This window comes from Branchiostoma floridae, chromosome 6 (genome assembly GCF_000003815.2).
Source record: "Branchiostoma floridae strain S238N-H82 chromosome 6, Bfl_VNyyK, whole genome shotgun sequence".
Classification (NCBI taxonomy): Eukaryota; Metazoa; Chordata; class Leptocardii; order Amphioxiformes; family Branchiostomatidae; genus Branchiostoma; species Branchiostoma floridae.
Window position 1 is genome coordinate 18,360,535 of NC_049984.1, and position 18,529 is coordinate 18,379,063.

Here is an 18,529-nt window from a genome sequence, read left to right on the forward strand (position 1 = left end):
CGACTGTTTCCCGATGCTGGACAATTTGAATATGATAAATAACTTTGTATTTAGCCACTTGTGCCTTTGGGGACCTGGTGTGTTATACTTCGTTTGCGCTGTTAGATTTTGTGCTCCGCGTGGCTTATGCTGATGTTGTGTTGGTAAGTACTTGCATTATTATATATTTGGCATCAACTTGTCCCCGTATCCTAAAGCTAGGTATTGGTTGTCGGATATTTCATGTCCTTTTGGTTGTGTTGATGATGTGTTTGTATCCTGTATTGTATTTCTTGTATTGCATTAGTGTATTTGTCATATGTCATATTATGACAAAGCATACAGTTGCGATTTTACCCAGTATGTAGAACATTATGCCTGTCTTGGAAAATGAGTGGTTACTGTCTGTGGTTTTCGCACCTATATTTTGTTCCCGTTTGCGATATTGATATATGGTTTGGTGTGCCTGTACACAGTCGTCCTACGATGCACGTTGGTTCCTTGGTTTTCTCGTATGTGATATTATGACAAAGCATACAGTTGCGGTTTTACCTAATATGTATGACATATTGCCTGTCCTGGAAAATGAGTGGTTACTGTCTGCGATTTTCGCAACTATAGTTGATGTCCCCTTTGCGATATTCGCATATGGTTTTGGGGGATTACCAACTATAAACATACATACCATCCACAAAAAAGCAAAAAATATTCCATGGAGGTTTGAGGTCCCCGTAGCACAGTATAATGCCTTCAAGTTGGTAGATTGCAGTCCCTCGGATTCTCACATAAGCTAGCGACCAAGACAGGGTGTTTTTCTCACGTTGTTGGGCAGTTTCCAAGCCTTCTCAATACACAACATCAGTTCACTCCTACGTATCTCCTACTAGGCTTTTATTCCTAACTTGGCCGAAGTCCCATATTTCTATTCGACCAGAGCGGAGTCTGGTGGAGATTACAAGCTCCCCACTTAAACCACAAAACCTACATTAAGGGCATGTCGGATATAATTCATTACGTTGTAACTACATTGCTAAATGCTTCGAATTTGCTTGTTAGCATTACCGTAATGATTGGCGTGTACCTTGACTTAACCTAATTATTCTATTTATTGTCTCAGAAGCGTACCCATGTTTATTTTCACTTTGACACTGAGTTTTTAAACGAAATTAAAAGCTTTTCTCTTTTTAGTCAGAATTTTCAAAAGTTCAACGTCATTGGCACCGCAAACGTTTTATAAAGTCACACACAAAGGTCTAGAAACGACGACACGAAAATGAAAGTCCTTTGCGCAACCGGTGGCCAGGCGCGCAGGAAACATGATCACTTTATGTTGACAGTATTGGCTGTCATGTAGACAGTTAAGACGTGCACGGAGTAAGTTCTCACTACCTGTTTGGTTCACTGATGATGTGCCATAAATAGCAGCTGGAGAAAACGCAAAACAGTTTCTTCGTTTTCAAAACGATGAAAGAATTCGGTGCAAACACGTTCATTGATTCATCATTCGTAACAGCTAGGACTTTTTCGGGTATCAACGCTAGGTGTGATACACTGGCATAAGCCACACTGACCTAATTTTATGGAGGACATATGGAGGATCTTCTCCTAGATCCTGTTCTAAAAAATGTAGCCTTGGTACCATCCGAAAAGTAGTTCGCTGCGGCGTTTATTATACGCTATAGCTATCTATATACAGTCGCTTCTCGCTCTGACATTTATCAAACACTATTGTACAATCTCTTCTCTGCTGTTTCGTCTGGGAACCCTGACCACATTAACGTCTGGAATCGTTCAAAATCTGGACGAGGGCGCACATGAGCGAATTGAGGTTCAAGGGCTTGTTCGAACAGGTGTTCCAACCCCCGAAACGCCCTCTGTCCGCCTGCGGTCCTGTTATCTTCGAATGAGCGCTCACTGACATTACCACCAAAAGGTTTTAATGTGCAGGTCCCCAGACGGGTAGCAGAAGCGAACATATAATAGCAGCGAACTAAAATCCGGATGGTACCTAGGCTAAAAAATGGCCACATGTGACCCAATGCTTTTTTGCTGGAATTTTATTTCTTCGCCCTCGCGCATTAGTCTTGTGATCTCCAGAGGATGTTATCCATTAAGTTGAGTCAGTGTGTCCTAAGAAGATTGTACAGATCATATATAGATAGATAGTTAACTACACGGACTTCTGATAGACATACTTATCTAGTAGTACGACTTAAAAACATTCACTTTTCTGTAGACTGAAGAGGTTTGTTTTCCCTCATACATGATAGATTTATATTTACAGCTTGTGTCTGTCCGTCTGGTGCCACTGGCAAGCGTCGCAAAAAGAGACAAGGTATCGTACAGTACAGAAATTGTACTTTTGTGATCGTAAGAGGCAGAACGTGTTTGAAAGAAAGCAAGTTGAGAAATGAAGCAGTCTATTAATTCCGAAGATACAAGCGTTCACGGTAATTCATAACATTATGACTATGACGCTTTTAAAGATATGAATACTTTAATTTTTTAAAGAATATGATTATATACATAACGTTACTATATAGTTTGTGCATTAGGTGTACGCATGGAAAATAAAGTATCTTAAGGTGGGGTCACACATGCGTATATATTCGAGTCCGTTTGAGGTGCGTATGAAGCTCCTAGTCTCTACCAGGCTCCACAGGTCGCGGGAGAAATAGTAAAAATTGGACAAATATAGATACATAACATGCCAGATTAGTTACCTGACCGAGAAGTATGGTTAGCGACCCAGCTAACTCGTCTGGCATGTTACCTGTTAACGTTTGTCCAATTTCTATTATTTTTACAACGACCTGTGGAGCCTGGTGAAGGCAAACACTCCCACGCGTGCCTCATGCGGACTTAAATATATACGCAGGTGTGACCCCAGGTCGAGTCGCCTGAAAAATGAATACTACATGCGATCTATGTGACTTGTAAAGCCGACAAACTGAGCAACAATGGAACACTGGTCACAGAGAAAAAAAAATGCTTGTCGTGAGTGTGAATATCAACACGTACCTGCTTGTTTGAAGTTTTTAACATACTGGTAGTGTTTACATTACCCTTAATAAGTCTTTTTTTCTTTTTTTATCACACCCGTTTTTGGAAACCCGGTGGATTCCCTATCGACGTACAGTTCAATACACTACAGTTGCACAGGCATACCAAACAGATACACAGGCATACCAAACGGATACACAGGCTTACCAAACGGATACACAGGCATACCAAACGGATACACAGGCATACCAAACGGATACACAGGCTTACCAAACGGATACACAGGCATACCAAACGGATACACAGGAATACGAAACGGATACACAGGCATACCAAACGGATACACAGGCATACCAAACGGATACACAGGCATACCAAACGGATACACAGGCATACCAAACGGATACACAGGCATACCAAACGGATACACAGGCATACCAAACGGATACACAGGCATACCAAACGGATACACAGGCTTACCAAACGGATACACAGGCATACCAAACGGATACACAGGAATACGAAACAACAGATGCACAGTCATACGAAACAACAGGTGCACAGGCATACGGAACAACAGGTGCACAGGCGTACCAAACAACAGGTGCACAGGCATACGAAACAACAGATGCACAGTCATACGAAACAACAGGTGCACAGGCGTACCAAACAACAGACGCACATGCATACCCAACAACGGACGCACATGCATACCCAACAACAAACGCACATGCATACCCAACAGATGCACATGGATACCCCACAACCGACTCGGACGAATGTGTCTGTGAGGAGACAACGACAGTAACCACAACGGTCTCAACTACCCCACCAGAAGGTAACGTATAAACCTGTGAATATATAGGATCCCTTTCGAATACATATATATCGGATCTGTTTTGTGATTTTGCATTTTCTATACACAGTGATAATGAATACACATATTAATCTATTCTTATAAATATGACACATACAATTGCAATGCATTTTCTCGTAAATGACTATGTAAAAAAAGACGATCCCAAATATCATTGTACAGGTACGTTAACATTAATGATAATTGCGACTAACCCTTTTAACGCGTCCCCTTACATAGTGGATGGGTGCAGCGAGACGTACAACCCCTGTGTACAGAACGCCACGTGTACAGACATTTCCGGTCCCGGAATCACCGACGCCAACTGCGCATGCGGGCCTGGACTGGAGGGTGACGGGAGAAGGGACGGGACAGGGTGCAGAGGTCAGCTTTCACAACTTGTACATGCGCAATGCAGATCGTTACAGCTGGTCTGAAACATCCTCACACGCAGAGACATCCAACGGCGCTAGCAAAACCGCCACTTTCTGTACTCTGCTATCTCAACCGTCACGATCAGTTCCTAACCGCCCTGCTTATACATATTGATGAGCGGCCTTTGCGAGATTCCTTTTGAAAACGGAAAGGCCTATTCTCTGATTGGCTTACAGCTGATTTGTGACGACGCCCACATAAACTGATGGTGACGGTTGAGATAGCAGACAATAGGCGGTTGGCTAGCGCCGTTGGATTCTCTGCGTAGGAGAATGGTGTAAAACTGTTTGATTGTATCATTGTGTGATAATCTCATAGACAGATTGACCCTCATTGATTGATAATCTAATAGACAGATTGCCATATTGCAAATAGGGATCCGTTTACTATAATGATAGGGATGAATGCAAGGATATATACACTCTTTTGGAGACCACAATATGCTAGTTATAGAAAGTTGGACAGAGAAACATTGTTGCGTGGCCTGTCTGCAAATTGATGCATTAGGTAACTTTCTTTTGTATAGATCTAATGTCCTCTATTTGCAATTTTGTTTTCCATAGATATCGACGGATGCAAAAACAGCGCCAGTTTCTGCGCGTTCTACGCCACCTGTGTGGACAATCCCGCACCCCAAACGGGGGCGACCTGTCAGTGTGACGAGGGGCATGACGGGGATGGGAGGATCGACGGAACAGGGTGCATTGGTATGGTTCAAACGTTGACTCATAAGCACCTCATTTCTCAAATGTTCATACCTAATGAAATCTTGCAAATATAATAGATCTAATGAAGTACATTTTGTAGTACCAAATGGGACTGGTTGAGGTTGGTAGAAGTAAAGAGGTTGATCATTTGTGGGTCCTCTCGCATGTAGGCTTCTCAAACCATCATGACGTTTTATTACTGTAAACAAAATGATGTAGAATAACAGACAAAATATCAGTAGTGGTAAAGTTTACGACGTTTACACTGAATATACGTTATGATTATCCTACAGTTGTGGACGACAGCCTGTATCCATTTGGCCCATCGCAAAGAGACTTTGAGTACGTGGACAGGACCTGGTACTGGTCCCGCTGCGTTTACCAGTACATCTCGCCAGAAGGCTTCCCTTTCTTCAACCGAAGGCACCATCGGCTTTACGTGAGTACTAGTATACTCATACACACGACATACCAAAGATTTTGTTCATGGAATTTTTCCTTTCCGTACTTTTTAGTTGTAGGAATAAGTCTGTCCCATCCTGTCCCATCATTTCATACGTCATCACCGGCCTGGTCAAGGTTTCGTCACCGTACCTTAAACGCGATTTGACACAAAACTATCTGTCAATCTGTCTTTAAGATCTGCGACAACGGCGTGATCCAGTTCGACCGGAGCTACAGGAACAGCTGGCCGACCAAGTTTGGTTCCGCCTGGTACATGCGTTACCGGTCCATGATCGCAGCCTTCTGGGCATACTCGGACCCTTCTTCCTTCAGGTAAGGAATTGGACAAATTCGTTTAAAGCTAACGGCACATTTCCACAAAGGGGCCCGGCCGGGTAGGTTAGGGCCCGGGATGATTTTTTGCACTTTTGGTTCGCGGTCCATGTTTGCAGCCTGTTTCCTTGACCACGTTCAAATCGGTTCAATTCATCGTTGCTCTTATCAAACAATCTTAACATCTCATTTTATGTCCGTTTCAGTCGTTTTGAAGAGGAGACGCTGAAGTCCCACATCTACTACCAGGTGTACAAAGAAGGTGATGGTAAGAACGACACATCTACCATCTTGTCCCGTGCCAGTGAAGATGCCCGGAACACTCCAAATACCAACGTTCCTTCGGGTAAGAATATCAACAATCATCCTTAGAACTAGTAAAGCGTCTACATTGTCTTTCATAACGTCCTATGTATACGATACTTCGGAGAAATCTCAAAATTCTTTTGAGCAAAACATTGACGTTTCTTCCGTGAAGCCTTAGAGTTCCTTCGGCGTTCCTCACCGCTTGTTGGAGTAATGAGCCCTCAGTGTTTCTTGTAGCAAAACCTCTATGCTGTCCAGCATTTGTTGAGCGTCTATGACATTCTGTATTTTCCCTGTAACCTTGAGCAGACTTCCAGGCTAACTGGGTCCTGGTTGTGACGTGGATCCGTCTGCCTCCCTATGTTGGGTGTCGGTCGTACTACACCAGATGGTGGTACAGTTACTACTACTGTAACAGAGATCTCACGGAACTCGAGGTGGGTTGACCGAAACGTCAAGTATGTGGAATACGAAATGGCATATACATAATGTCCTCACTATACTCTGGCTTCAGCCTATATTAGTCCTAATCTAGTTTCCAAAATCAAACTGGATTGTAGTGATGTTCAGAAACTAATTTTTCTTCCAGATAGTTTGGAAGATGTTTTTCTGTAGGATCATCTGCAAAGTTGCCACCGGAAACGCTTAGGCCATCAGGCACTTTTATTTAGTTCTATCATAGATATTCAATACGTTGTGTTGAGATACGAAATGCAATGATTATCTAAAATGATGTGTTTTAGGTGAACTCCTTCCAAGCCATCCTCATCACTGACGGCATCTACTCGTTTGCGAAGTTTGTTTACCCCAAGAACGGCATCAAATGGGTCTATCCTGGTAAGTACATACATGTACTTTGATAACGTTTCTATCAATATAGTAGCGATATAAAGTACACTTCATCTGTAGGTTTCTTATACGCAGATGTTGGCGGTGTCGGGAAAAACTGTCTAGATTGTTCCTATGCAACACCGGCAACTATTGCTAGAGGGCTCCAAAACAGAATGCGCCATGATTCCCCTAACCTTTTGGTAAATTCTAGAAGTTCCTTCAAATTGGAGGTAGACTGTAACTGTTATCACACAGTATTATACATGTATAAGCTTTCTAGATTATTGTCAAGAATGTTGAAAATTTGAAATTACTTTTTGGCTGTATGAGCTGTCTGTCTGTCTGTCTGTTGGTCGGTCGACCGGTTGCTTGGTAACTTCTCTTTACATCCTAGATGTGCAGTGGCACTACTACCGTTATTACGCCAATCTGAGGGGCCTTCCTGTAGCCGGGTACGGGGCTGGGGACTCGTACTTCTACAAGTGAGTCAGGGAAGCTTACGATGAATACGTATTTTATTCTGCCCAGTTAGTCTTCTTTGTTCCTTGCAAAGTTTTCTTTTGGAACGCTGGTGAAATACACATTTTACTTAACAAAATGAATTATAGTAACGGCAAGCTTCATTATCAACCCAACAGCTACTACTACTATTACTGGTCGTGGGGCTACCGAGAACATTTCTACAACGTACCCAAATCCGGCACACTGAACATGCGGAGTATTGATGAGGTTCCTGGTAACACAGGTAAGTGTAAAAGAATACATTTTGAACTGAAGTTATACCTTCTACATTTTCTATGTTTGACCCAATTTCTTTATGCAAATGTCGTTACAAAAACAGGACTATACTAACCGGTACCCCATCCATCCAATAGGATTTCTGACACGTCTGACTCATAGGTCACGTGTCAGTAAAGCCAGAAGTAATTTCTGGGGCATTTTTACATAAAGAAGGCTGCTGGAGACACTGCCAATTGGTTTTAAAGGTTCAATTCCACATGTGTTAGATTGTGATCTTCGCGTCATTTTCAGGTGAGACAGGCGTGTCTATCTACCGTTTGGAGGACTCCGATGGTTCCATCCCGCCGACAATCTACTGCCGCCGCTGGTACCACAGCACAACCCCGGCCTGGTACCACTGGGGGTACTCCCGCCTGACTCCGTGTCCGTGCAGCCGGCAGCAGGCGTGGTGGGATGACAGGTGGGGATCGTTACAACAACCAAAGATCAGCAAACAGAATTTTTTTCAGAGCCCATTTACCGCCTCTATATTTGAAATGTACCATCATCCTCCATGATCCAAATAGTTTTACTCTTTAGTAGTTTGTGATTTTATATTTGTCTGCTATTATCTTATGAAGGTATCATGAAACTCTGTTTTTTCTTGCTTAGGCCAAGGAGGTTAAAAATCACATTTTTAACCTCCTTGCTTAGGCTTAGGTGCCCGTTAGGAATGTAGCCCCGACCGGGCTCCAAAGCCACAAATTTGTCACTGTGGACTGTTAGATACCGGGGGTACCCCTCAGCGTTCCCCCATGGGTAGGCAACAGCGTCTATTTGTTACCGGGTCCCGGGTTCATTTTAAGTCTGACTGAAATTCAACCCAGTGCCAGGCACGAAAATACCCCGTGAGCCTCAAGGTGTCCCACTGGGCCCCTTTTTCCTATTGGGACCTAAGCCTTGTCTTTTGATCCTTAGTTATGTACTTCATGCTACAGATACTTCTACATTGGGAACGATTGCTGGCAAACCCTCTCGAACCGGTTCGGCCTGCGGCAGAAGTGCTGCTACACGCAGTACCGCTGGTACTACATCCGCCGCTGGTTCTACAGCTGGTGGTCCGGCTGGCAGTACTACTTCTCCTGGTTCCGTACCGGAGGTTTCCTCATCAGGTACGGCAGCAACGCCGGACACGTCATCGTGGTGAGTGTTGTGTGTTGAGTATGTGGAATGGGCAAGGGTAAGATGGGACACTTCTGGAGGGAGTTTGCCTGTTGGGGTAGTGTGACGAGAGAAGAAGAATAGAATGGACTATATCTAAAATTTAGATCATGTGTCTTGTGAACTTGATTGCGAACCTAACAGTGGCGTTGTCGTCAGGATTCGAACCTGCGCGGGAAAATCCCAATGGATTTCCAATCAACAAGAAATGTTGCTATTGATTGTTTTGTTTTATAAGTCACGAAGTCGGTTGCACTTATTATGGCGTCTTTCAGAACTGCCCGACAAAATTGTACTGTTCTGAATAATTTGTACCTGAGTGTACACCAGCCATAGAAACAAGAACAACATTACAAAACTGCCATGAACATATTTCTGCACACAGAATTGGAACGATGACCTGGTTGCCCAGCGGAAGTGCTGTCAGGAGTCCTACTCTTACTGCCACCTCTTCCGGTACAGACGGCCGACCAACCGCTGCTGGGGGTACAGGCCGCCATGGAGAAGTAAACAAAATATTCATACTTACCAATAGAGTAATATCAACACAGACTTTTTGGCTGCTTGTAGTTTCCTCTGTCATAACCTAATGAACTCTTCTATTCCATGGGGCATGGTGTTGTTGTAGCAAGGACAACATAGCTTCAAACGTGACTGTGCCCCTCCTCCCTGTTCATAAAATATCGTTTAGAATCACACACAATCCAATTGGAAGTTATTCAAATTTTTACAAAAATTCCGGTGCCTTTCCAATTCTAAGATTACCAGTTGAGACATGGTAGAAATCTTAAAGTTAAAACAAGACCCTTTCAATTCTAAGATTACCAGTGTTTAGACATGGTAAAATTTTAAAGTAAGACTTCATTGTTGTACTCCCATCACCTAGGATGGTTCTGGGGTGACCCACACATCATCACACTGGACGGGAAAGGCTACACATTCAACGGGCTGGGAGAGTACCTTCTGTTCCACGTGGACGACGGAAACTACACAGCACAGGTGCAGGCCAGGACTAACAAGGCACCAGGTAAGGCTTCTAGGAATCATTATCTCTATGAAAAATTGAGACATTGTTTCGGGTGTCTTTGTGTTTGTGTTTTCGGATTTTTCTGGTCAGCCTAACATGATAACTCAAGAACTTCTGGATTTCGATGATATTTGGTATGGGAGAAGATAAAGTTCTAGGTCGATTTTGTATCTAGTAAATGTGGTCCTGCAGCAGAACTTCCGTTTTGTGTGTGTATATTTTGACCTGGACATGCTATGGTCTTGATTTTTTTGGTGGCAGATAGCTTGTGATGTAAGCAAGACGTGGTGTGTGTTTGGGGCCCCCTAGCACTGGTTGAGGAGAGTGTAACAACACCTTCGGGGCAGATGAAGCTCTCTGAAGCCGTGGTAATCTTTCATACCATGAAGTTCTGCTGCAGTACCGTAACAAGCCGCTAGAGGCCCCAAAATCTAATCGTTTCCAGGTCTCATCAAGACCTACCTACATGCCGAATATCAAAACAATCCAGGCATTCAGGCATTCTAGAGTTATGCTGGTCATCGATCTACACACACATACACACACTCGTAACACAAACTTTGCTACCGAAAACATAACCTTCTTGGCCAAGGTAAATAAAAAAAAAACAGCACCCTACGCCAAATTTCCAAATTTCGGCCACCCGGCAACTTTCGGGAACGAAAAGTACAATTTATGGTATATAAGACACCAAACTACAAAGGACGTAAAGAGAATCGTCTTTTCAGTACCGATAAGTTACTCTCCAAGCAGAGGTTGAGTCTTACGAGGAGCGCCGGTGTAATTTTTCCGACTACTACTATATCTACGCGACTCAACCTCTGCTTGGAGAGTACCGATAAGTTATTTCCGGGCCCTTGGGGACACTCACGATGTAGCCGCTGGCTAAAATCGCGCCCCTAGCGGCCGGCCTTACGATTGCCGCCGCTCTAGGGAATTCTCGGGGGGGGGGGGGGGGGGTCATTAACCCCAACCAGCGAGTGATTGTGTAAACACAGGCTAACTCATGATGTACTAGTGTAGCCGTTGTCGTGGGATTAATTGTTTCACTGTTTTAAGCCTGTCTTGACAACATTTAGTACTCTGTGCTACTGGAAAGGAGAACTATATGTTGCAAAGACATGACATAACAATATACAGTCCAAACGGAAATAATAGTTTACATGAAAGAATAAAAGGTATGTTGTTCACAAAAAAAGTCTGAACATCAAACTTTTCATCTGGTCGAGTATTAATCGTTCTAAGAAATAAACAAATTAGTTAATTAAAGGTAAGATCTAAAGAAACAAGAAAAGGTCTTAACTTCCAACATCTAATTTGGTTAAAGTTTAAATTATGGATTCTAGGAAACCAACAAAAGGTTAAAAATAAGGTTACTAGTACATATAGATAAGAAAAAGTCTGAATATCAAACTTTTAGTATTCATCACCAGCTATGCCCTAATGAGTCTACGAAACAAAATACGTGTAGTTGACAAAAACACCAGGTTTAAACAAGAAATTATCTGACAATCTGACTTATAATACTAGTACTCATCACTAGCTACCAACAAAAGTCAAATATGAACTAGTACTACAAAAATCCTGACCATCTAATAGGACTTGTATGCTCTAATGGTTCTAAGAAACAAAACAAAATGTTGATACAAAATACCGGGTTTAAACAATAAAAAGTATGCCCATCTAAGTTATAATATTCACCATCAAGTTCTAATGATTCTCATAAAGAAACAAAAATTACAAAAAAGCTGGTTTTAACATAAAAGGTCGACCAGCAAATGATAATTCTAGGAATGATTTTAAGAAATAACAGTTAACAAAAAACGTCAGGTATAAACTAGAAGTCTGAACAGCTAACTTGTGAGTTGGTGGAGTTATAATGACTGTATAACTCTAAACAAGAGCTTCTGAAAAAAGCTAGTCTTTCGCTTACTTATATTGTGTAGGTAAAATTGTTTGGCATAGTTTGGTCAAGCGTGGGTGCCAAGTCTGCAACGTTGGCAGCTCTGGCACAGTTTGGTCAAGTGCTAGGTTATATAACTGTTTAGTAAGGTAGTGGTTCTCACAGAGTATATTTTACTTGAACTGTATAATAACACAACTGCATGAATGATGTTAACTTTATTCGGATTGTTTCGCTGTTAAGAACGGCTCTGTTACAGTACAACAGGGTTTTATGAAAGTGCACTGTAGTAATCAAATTTATCAGTAGATGTGTCCTGAATTTCTGCAAGAACAAACAAAGTATTGTCACCATAAACAACTGAACATAAAATATTAACATGGCATATACAGTAATGGAAATGTTTTTTTTAATGGCAAGATCATGTGAAAGGTAGATATTTTAAACTAAAACAGGTCCGTGGTATGTTTAATGGAACGTTTCGTTTCTTTTAGTAACGCAATTATGCTTTTACTTGACGGAGTCGTGACGTCACGCGTCAGACTCACTCCGTCGAGCTCGGTCAGAATCTTCCCTTTCGAAATTATAAATTAAATGTGGGTAATTCTATTTTCAACGCATCCGAGGGCTACTATTTTGCTGAAAGAAGTTTGTTACACGAAAATAGCCTGAAATTTCTTAGAGTAAGAAATTTCCGAATACGCCCCCCTCCCACACCATGTCAGATGCGGCGCACGCATCTTACACAATTCTAGATTTTGTAGCGGTGATTTTCCATAAAACAAAGTAAATGACATGTCAAACTGTTCTCTACAATGTCTGTTTTATTATAACCAAACAGCGAACATGTTAGTTTATAAATTGTATACAATCTTACGAAGAAATCCTCACCGTTCACATCCGTCTCTGCAAATTCCTGCTTATAAGCCATACAGAAACCAAGCAGCACATTCATGGTAGGCCGATACGTATGTCATAACGTTACATACCGTCGAATCTGCAGGGTAGAATATCTCGCTAGCACGATATGGCATGGACCGCAAACCAAGCAGCACATTCATGGTAGGCCGATACGTATGTCATAACGTTACATACCGTCGAATCTACAGGGTAGAATATCTCGCTAGCACGGTATGGCATGGTCGACCCGGACGGACGGACGGACGGACAGACGGACAGAAATCTAATATCGGTCTGATTGCCTTTCGCCGCGGAAGCGCGGCGAAAGACAAAAAGCATAAAAGATAGTTAACAAACAAGGGGTGCAAATAAGAACAAACTTTAAGTCAAACCATCTAGAAAAAAAATTCGAAAAATGTTTTGCAAGAAAACGTCTGTACATCTAACTTGTAAAATACATCATGCTATGATTCTTAGAGCTATATTGATATCATTCAACATGAAGCTTTTCCTTTTTCCAACCAGTCACCTAGAGAATAAAAAGAACATTTGGTAATGATAGACATTATGTAGAATTTGTCTATGCATCATCTTTGACAAATTCTACATTATGTCAATCATTACCAAATGTTTTTTTTTTCTTTTTTTTTCTTGAAAGAACGCTTCTACATCAAGATGAAGTAGACTTCCCACTATCTTGTCATGTTCCTGATTAATATAGTGTGGACTTTAAAATGCTGCTGCAGAATAGAATCACACTCGGAGTAAAACTTGTCTTCCTTGCAGTTCTCAAATTGTCAGCAGGTAATATGCTCTCACTGGCATGTTTATCAAGAATGGACATACTTTCAGAAGTGTCATAATAATAAAGCATACTTATGTTTTTCTTCTCTGTCAGTCCCTATATATTGGTTCATATGGAAACCTGCACTATTCATACTCAGTTCACTGGTGCACGATGGTGGTTTTCCTTGCTGCAGAATGGTCACACTCACAGGTCACATTTGTTGTAGCGTTATTTCATATACATGTATATGAGTTCTCAGGTACCTGTATCCTCATTCCCCACATAGGTAAGTTTTTTTGTCCAGAATGTTTTGCCTTTATGTGGTAGTACAACCTGGATTTCCACGTTGCAGAAAAGTTGCACTGGTCACCCTTGCAGGGTTTCTCTCTTGTGTATATGGATTTTCATGTGAGTAGATAAGGTAGACTTTAGAGCTGACCTGTACCCACACTCCCCACATATGTAAGGTTTCTTATCAGTGTGTTTTAATAGATGGTGTTTGTTCAAGCTGGATTTTTGTGATGTAGAATAGTCACACTGGTCACACTTGTAAGGTTTCTCTCCTGTGTGTTTCGCTAGATGTAGGTTCAGGCTGGATTTCTGTGCTGCAGAATAGCCACATTGGTCACACTTGTAGGGTTTCTCTCCCGTGTGGATTCTAATGTGAGTAGATAAGCTAGACTTTAGAGCTGTCCTGTATCCACACTCCCCACACATGTAAGGTTTCTCACTGGTGTGCTTCAATAGATAGTGCCGGTGCAAAGTGCCTTTCCGTCCTGCACAATAGTCACACCGATCACACTTGTATGGTTTTTCTCTTGTGTGTTTTGCTATATGTTTGTTCAAGCTGGATTTCTGTGCTGCAGAATAGTCACACCGGTCACACTTGTAGGGTTTCTCTCCTGTATGGGTTCTCATGTGCACTAATAGGCTAGACTGTAGAGCTGCCCTGTATCCACACTCACCACACATGTAAGCTTTCTTTCCAGTGTGTTTTGATAGATGGTGTTTGTACAAAGTGGGTTTCCCTGCTGCAGAATAGTCACATCGGTCACACTTATAGGGTTTTTCTCCAGTATGAGTTCTCATGTGCAGAGATAAGCTAGACTTTAGAGCAGTCCTGTGTCCACACTCCCCACACATGTAGGGCTTTTCACCGGTGTGCTTTAACAGAAGGTGACGGTGCAAAGTGGTTTTCTTTGCAGCAGAATAGTCACACTGGTCACACTTGTAGGGTCTCTCTCCTGTGTGTTTTGCCAGATGTTGGTTCAGGTTGCCTTTCAGTGCTGCAGAGAAGTCACACTGGTCACACTTGTAGGGTTTCTCTCCCGTATGGATTTTAATGTGAGCAGATAAGCTAGACTTTAGAGCTGCCCTGTATCCACACTCTCCGCATAGGTAAGGTTTTCTATCAGTGTGTTTCAATAGATGGTGTGTTTTTAAGCTGGATTTTTGTGCTGCAGAATAGTCGCACTTGTCACACTTGTAGGGTTTCTCTCCTGTATGTGTTCTCATATGTTTTAATAAGCCAGCCTTGTAAGCAGTTCTGTACCCACACTCCCCACACATGTAGGGTTTGTCACCAGTGTGCTTTGCTAGATGTGAGTCCAGATGGCATTTCTGTGCTTTAGAATAGTCACACTGGTCACACTTGTAGGTTTTTTTGCCAGTATGAGTTTTCATGTGTCTGGATAGGCAATACCTGTGAGCTGTCTTGTATTTACACTTGTCACATGCGAAAGGCTTCTCACTTGTGTGTTTAGCAAGATGGTGACGGTCCAACTGTTGTTTCCATGCTGTAGAATAGTCACACTGGCCACACTTGTAGGGCTTTTCCCCTGTATGGGTTCTCATGTGCGGAGATAACTGTGACTTCCAATTTGTCCTGTACCCGCACTGCCCGCACATGTAGGGCTTTGTTCCACGTTGTCCGTAGCTGGGATCTTCCATCTGTTATGCAAAAAGATTGGTGTAAATCATCATTGAACAACTTGTCCTATTTCTTTTACGTTGGATTGATATCGCAAAATAAAACAAAATCATTTCTCCCTGTGACATACACACAATGAAACTGAGCTTCGAAGCTTCATTTAGTTAAACAGTACAATATCAGTGGCTGATTTTCAAAACCTGAAATGTTGTAATCGATATCATTCATAGTGGGCAGTTCCATTCTTTTACTACTACCAAACTGTTTCAACTGTGAATGTACAAAACCGGCTAATTCCGCCATTAGCCGGTTTGCCTAAAGCTTTTGTGCCAATCTGTCTGCATCTGACGTAAAGGTAACGCATACATCCCATCAGTGCGCTCTATGTTGTGATATACGGGAGCACACCGTACCAATTGCAGTTCTATTATTTCCTGCCAGGGAGCGTAGCTACACACAGAACAGGTCGGACCTGTTTTTCCGCGGTTTGGACCAGACCGGGTTTTCCGAAAACCCAATACATACCTTTGTCAAATTCAAAGTAACAAACAGCTGTGCAGAACTCTCACAGCTCGGGTCCTTTAGAACGGCACCTTCTGAAACAAATAATTATAATGCCCTCAATTACCTAAGGCATGTCACAGATCAACTGTAAACGTTTCACGGATGTCGGTTTCAAGAGGTGTTGGCAAAACATCAAGCATGCCCTACAAACACTATAAGCAGAAAACATCGTACAAACAGAGATAATCACGACATAATGACAAATTTTGTGGAGCAAATGTGCATCACTGGATTATCCATATACATGTATATCAGGGGATATCTGGAGGACGTTATACGTAGATGATCAAACTCTGGTGGACACAAAATACAGATAAATTTTGCGAAAATATGAGTTGTTTTTGTAACGTTAAGTTGCCAAAATGTATAATTTCTCTCAGTCACACACGTCGCTAGATCTCTAGCATCACACGGTTTACACCCCCCCCCCCCTGTCCTATTTTAGCGACGATTTAAACTACCAAGGAACTTATCTATTGCTTTTCATAAACTTAGGCAAACATAATGGAGAATAAATTGTAAAATTTGTACCTCAAATCGGCGGTGAACTCTCCCCACGTCGGTTACACTACCCAATCACGACTCGTTCCCAGGACAGACTAAGTACTCGTTCCCAGAGTAAAGTAACACCGCTACTCTTCAATCTTCAAGTAGAGGTTAGATAGCGGCCTCTTTTGGCCTAAGCAAGCTCTTTTTTTTAACCTCCTTGGTCTAAGACATCTTTATAGACGTTTTTATGCTTTATCCGTTTTTCATGGAGTTCTTTTATCTAGAATTCGTGTGCTAATATGCACTCAGAGAAACTGGCAAAATCACAACACCCATCAAACGCCTAAAACTGAGTAAAAGATTTACAAAACAAGCCGGGGCCTAACATCTGATTGAAGATCCTTTGAGAGTGAAGAAATCCGTTCCCGTTCTCAGAGTCTGGCTGTATTTTTCTCCATACGGCCGAATAAATCATTGCGGTGTGGCCTCCTTCGCAGCTTGGGGGTTTCTTTTTAAAATTATGCCAGGAAAGGGATGTAAGTTTGACGTGGAAGGAAGGGCTGCCGTAGAAGGGAGTTTCGTACTCTCCAATCAGAGGTTGGTGGGAAAAATCGTGACCTTTTCCTTTCATAATTTTTTTTCGACCGACCTTCCCACCGTAGGAGTTTCACCCCTCCTTCGAGCCAGCCTCCCCACCCCCATTTTTAAAAATCCTAGTAACAGCCAACCCCGCTGTAAGTTAGTCTCTACCAGACTCCGAATCGCTGGAAAAATCTTAGAAATGGAACAAATAGAGGAGTATTAATAATAAAGCCGACCAGAGGAATATAACCGGCCAGGGAACAGCGATCGCGAGCTGTTCCCTGGCCGGTTATATTCCTCTCTATTTGTTCCATTTCTACGATTTTACAGCGATCCGGAGTCTGGTAGAGACTAGCTGTAAATCTCAGAAGGAGCTACGAACGGTTTACAATAGAACATAAAATAAAAACATACAGGACAACACAGTATTACACATTTCACTTACTCTGAAGTTTCGGAATCGGGTTCTCCGTCCAGACCTACACCGAGCAGACTTCAGCCGACCACGTACAGCAAGACTACAGCATGTTATACACGCGTGTTCTACATTTGAACTGATCAGGCTGAAGGCTTATTCTTTCGTAATTCGTAAACCAAATCTGGCGCTTTTAGCACATAGGTACGAAGTCTTGTCTCGGAGCCGACGCCTTTGTCTTGTATATCAGGCTTGGCAGCCGAATACGGATTAGTCATTGTACCTTTTTTACAAGGTGCTAACAAGACACAGAGACAAGGCTGCTGAGATCAAAGACACGGTTATCACATACTGAGCAGATACATCTATTAGTTGTTACAGCGTAGGCGACTAATGTAACGGCCATGACCTTTGACATATGAGGTAATTAGGTAATGACTGTCTAGACCATATGGGCGGAGCATGACTAGCATACTTGGTATTCCCTGATTGGTTACCCCAAACGTTTCACTAATAGTATAAAATTGCAGGTAGTTGAAGTATTTGTTTGATCCATAATCACACGGACAAGGACCCGGGGACATCTTCAAGTGTCAACGTGTGAACTGCAAGAAACAAGAATATTGGACGTTTCTTGCAAATTCCTACCCATGGGGCTAATTGCAAGTGGACAAAAACAAACACATGAGTACTCGTCTTCCGGTATGAGGACAAGGACTTTTTGTGGCGCTGAACGGAAAAGATCTACAAATCAAGTAATCTCCCAGCAGATCCTACGGTAGCATTAGATAGTATCAAAAGCTGGTAAAGGAGTGAAGCCGGCTTAGGAGTGTGTTTCGCTACCGGGGAAATGTAGCATCATGGCTGACTATCTCCTGGCCAGTTTGGTACTACTAGTATCTTATGCCATTGTAGGATCTGCTTGGAGATTACAAATCAATGACTTTTATATCTAAAGTTGCTCCTTGGTTATTGCTACAACTTATTGTCTCCATGAAAATGGAGATATGAGAAATCTTTATTTACACGACAAAAGTACAGCGACTTTCATAAGGTCTACATGTATAACAACTACTATTGTTTTAGGTGTGTCTGTG

At 42.2% G+C, this 18,529-nt stretch overlaps 2 protein-coding genes across 4 annotated transcripts in view; one reads left to right on the top strand and one right to left on the bottom strand.

The window, feature by feature from the left end:
* The window catches only part of LOC118417833 (mucin-like protein), a 36,610-nt gene that overhangs the window by 6,354 nt on the left and 11,727 nt on the right, over nt 1–18,529 (top strand). For both annotated transcript variants that reach the window (XM_035823582.1, XM_035823581.1), the window contains 15 exons: nt 2,264–2,314; nt 3,119–3,820; nt 4,079–4,222; nt 4,837–4,980; nt 5,274–5,419; nt 5,621–5,757; nt 5,964–6,103; nt 6,373–6,500; nt 6,807–6,900; nt 7,289–7,376; nt 7,533–7,639; nt 7,927–8,095; nt 8,613–8,817; nt 9,221–9,341; nt 9,722–9,862. In XM_035823582.1, the coding sequence (XP_035679475.1) occupies nt 2,264–2,314; nt 3,119–3,820; nt 4,079–4,222; nt 4,837–4,980; nt 5,274–5,419; nt 5,621–5,757; nt 5,964–6,103; nt 6,373–6,500; nt 6,807–6,900; nt 7,289–7,376; nt 7,533–7,639; nt 7,927–8,095; nt 8,613–8,817; nt 9,221–9,341; nt 9,722–9,862 (2,517 nt within the window). The remainder of the gene's footprint in view (nt 1–2,263; nt 2,315–3,118; nt 3,821–4,078; nt 4,223–4,836; nt 4,981–5,273; nt 5,420–5,620; nt 5,758–5,963; nt 6,104–6,372; nt 6,501–6,806; nt 6,901–7,288; nt 7,377–7,532; nt 7,640–7,926; nt 8,096–8,612; nt 8,818–9,220; nt 9,342–9,721; nt 9,863–18,529) is intronic.
* Nucleotides 13,002–17,550, bottom strand: LOC118417834 (gastrula zinc finger protein XlCGF57.1-like). 2 transcript variants are annotated; one of them, XM_035823583.1, is made up of 3 exons: nt 17,463–17,550; nt 15,908–15,978; nt 13,002–15,402 (listed from the first exon to the last, which is right to left on the bottom strand). In XM_035823583.1, the coding sequence occupies exon 3, from the start codon at nt 15,400–15,402 to the stop codon at nt 13,819–13,821; it is 1,584 nt and encodes a 527-aa protein (XP_035679476.1). In that variant the 5' UTR covers nt 15,908–15,978; nt 17,463–17,550; the 3' UTR covers nt 13,002–13,818. The 2 variants fall into 2 exon arrangements, with proteins under 2 accessions (XP_035679476.1, XP_035679477.1); XM_035823584.1 differs by lacking the exon at nt 17,463–17,550 and adding an exon at nt 16,478–16,539.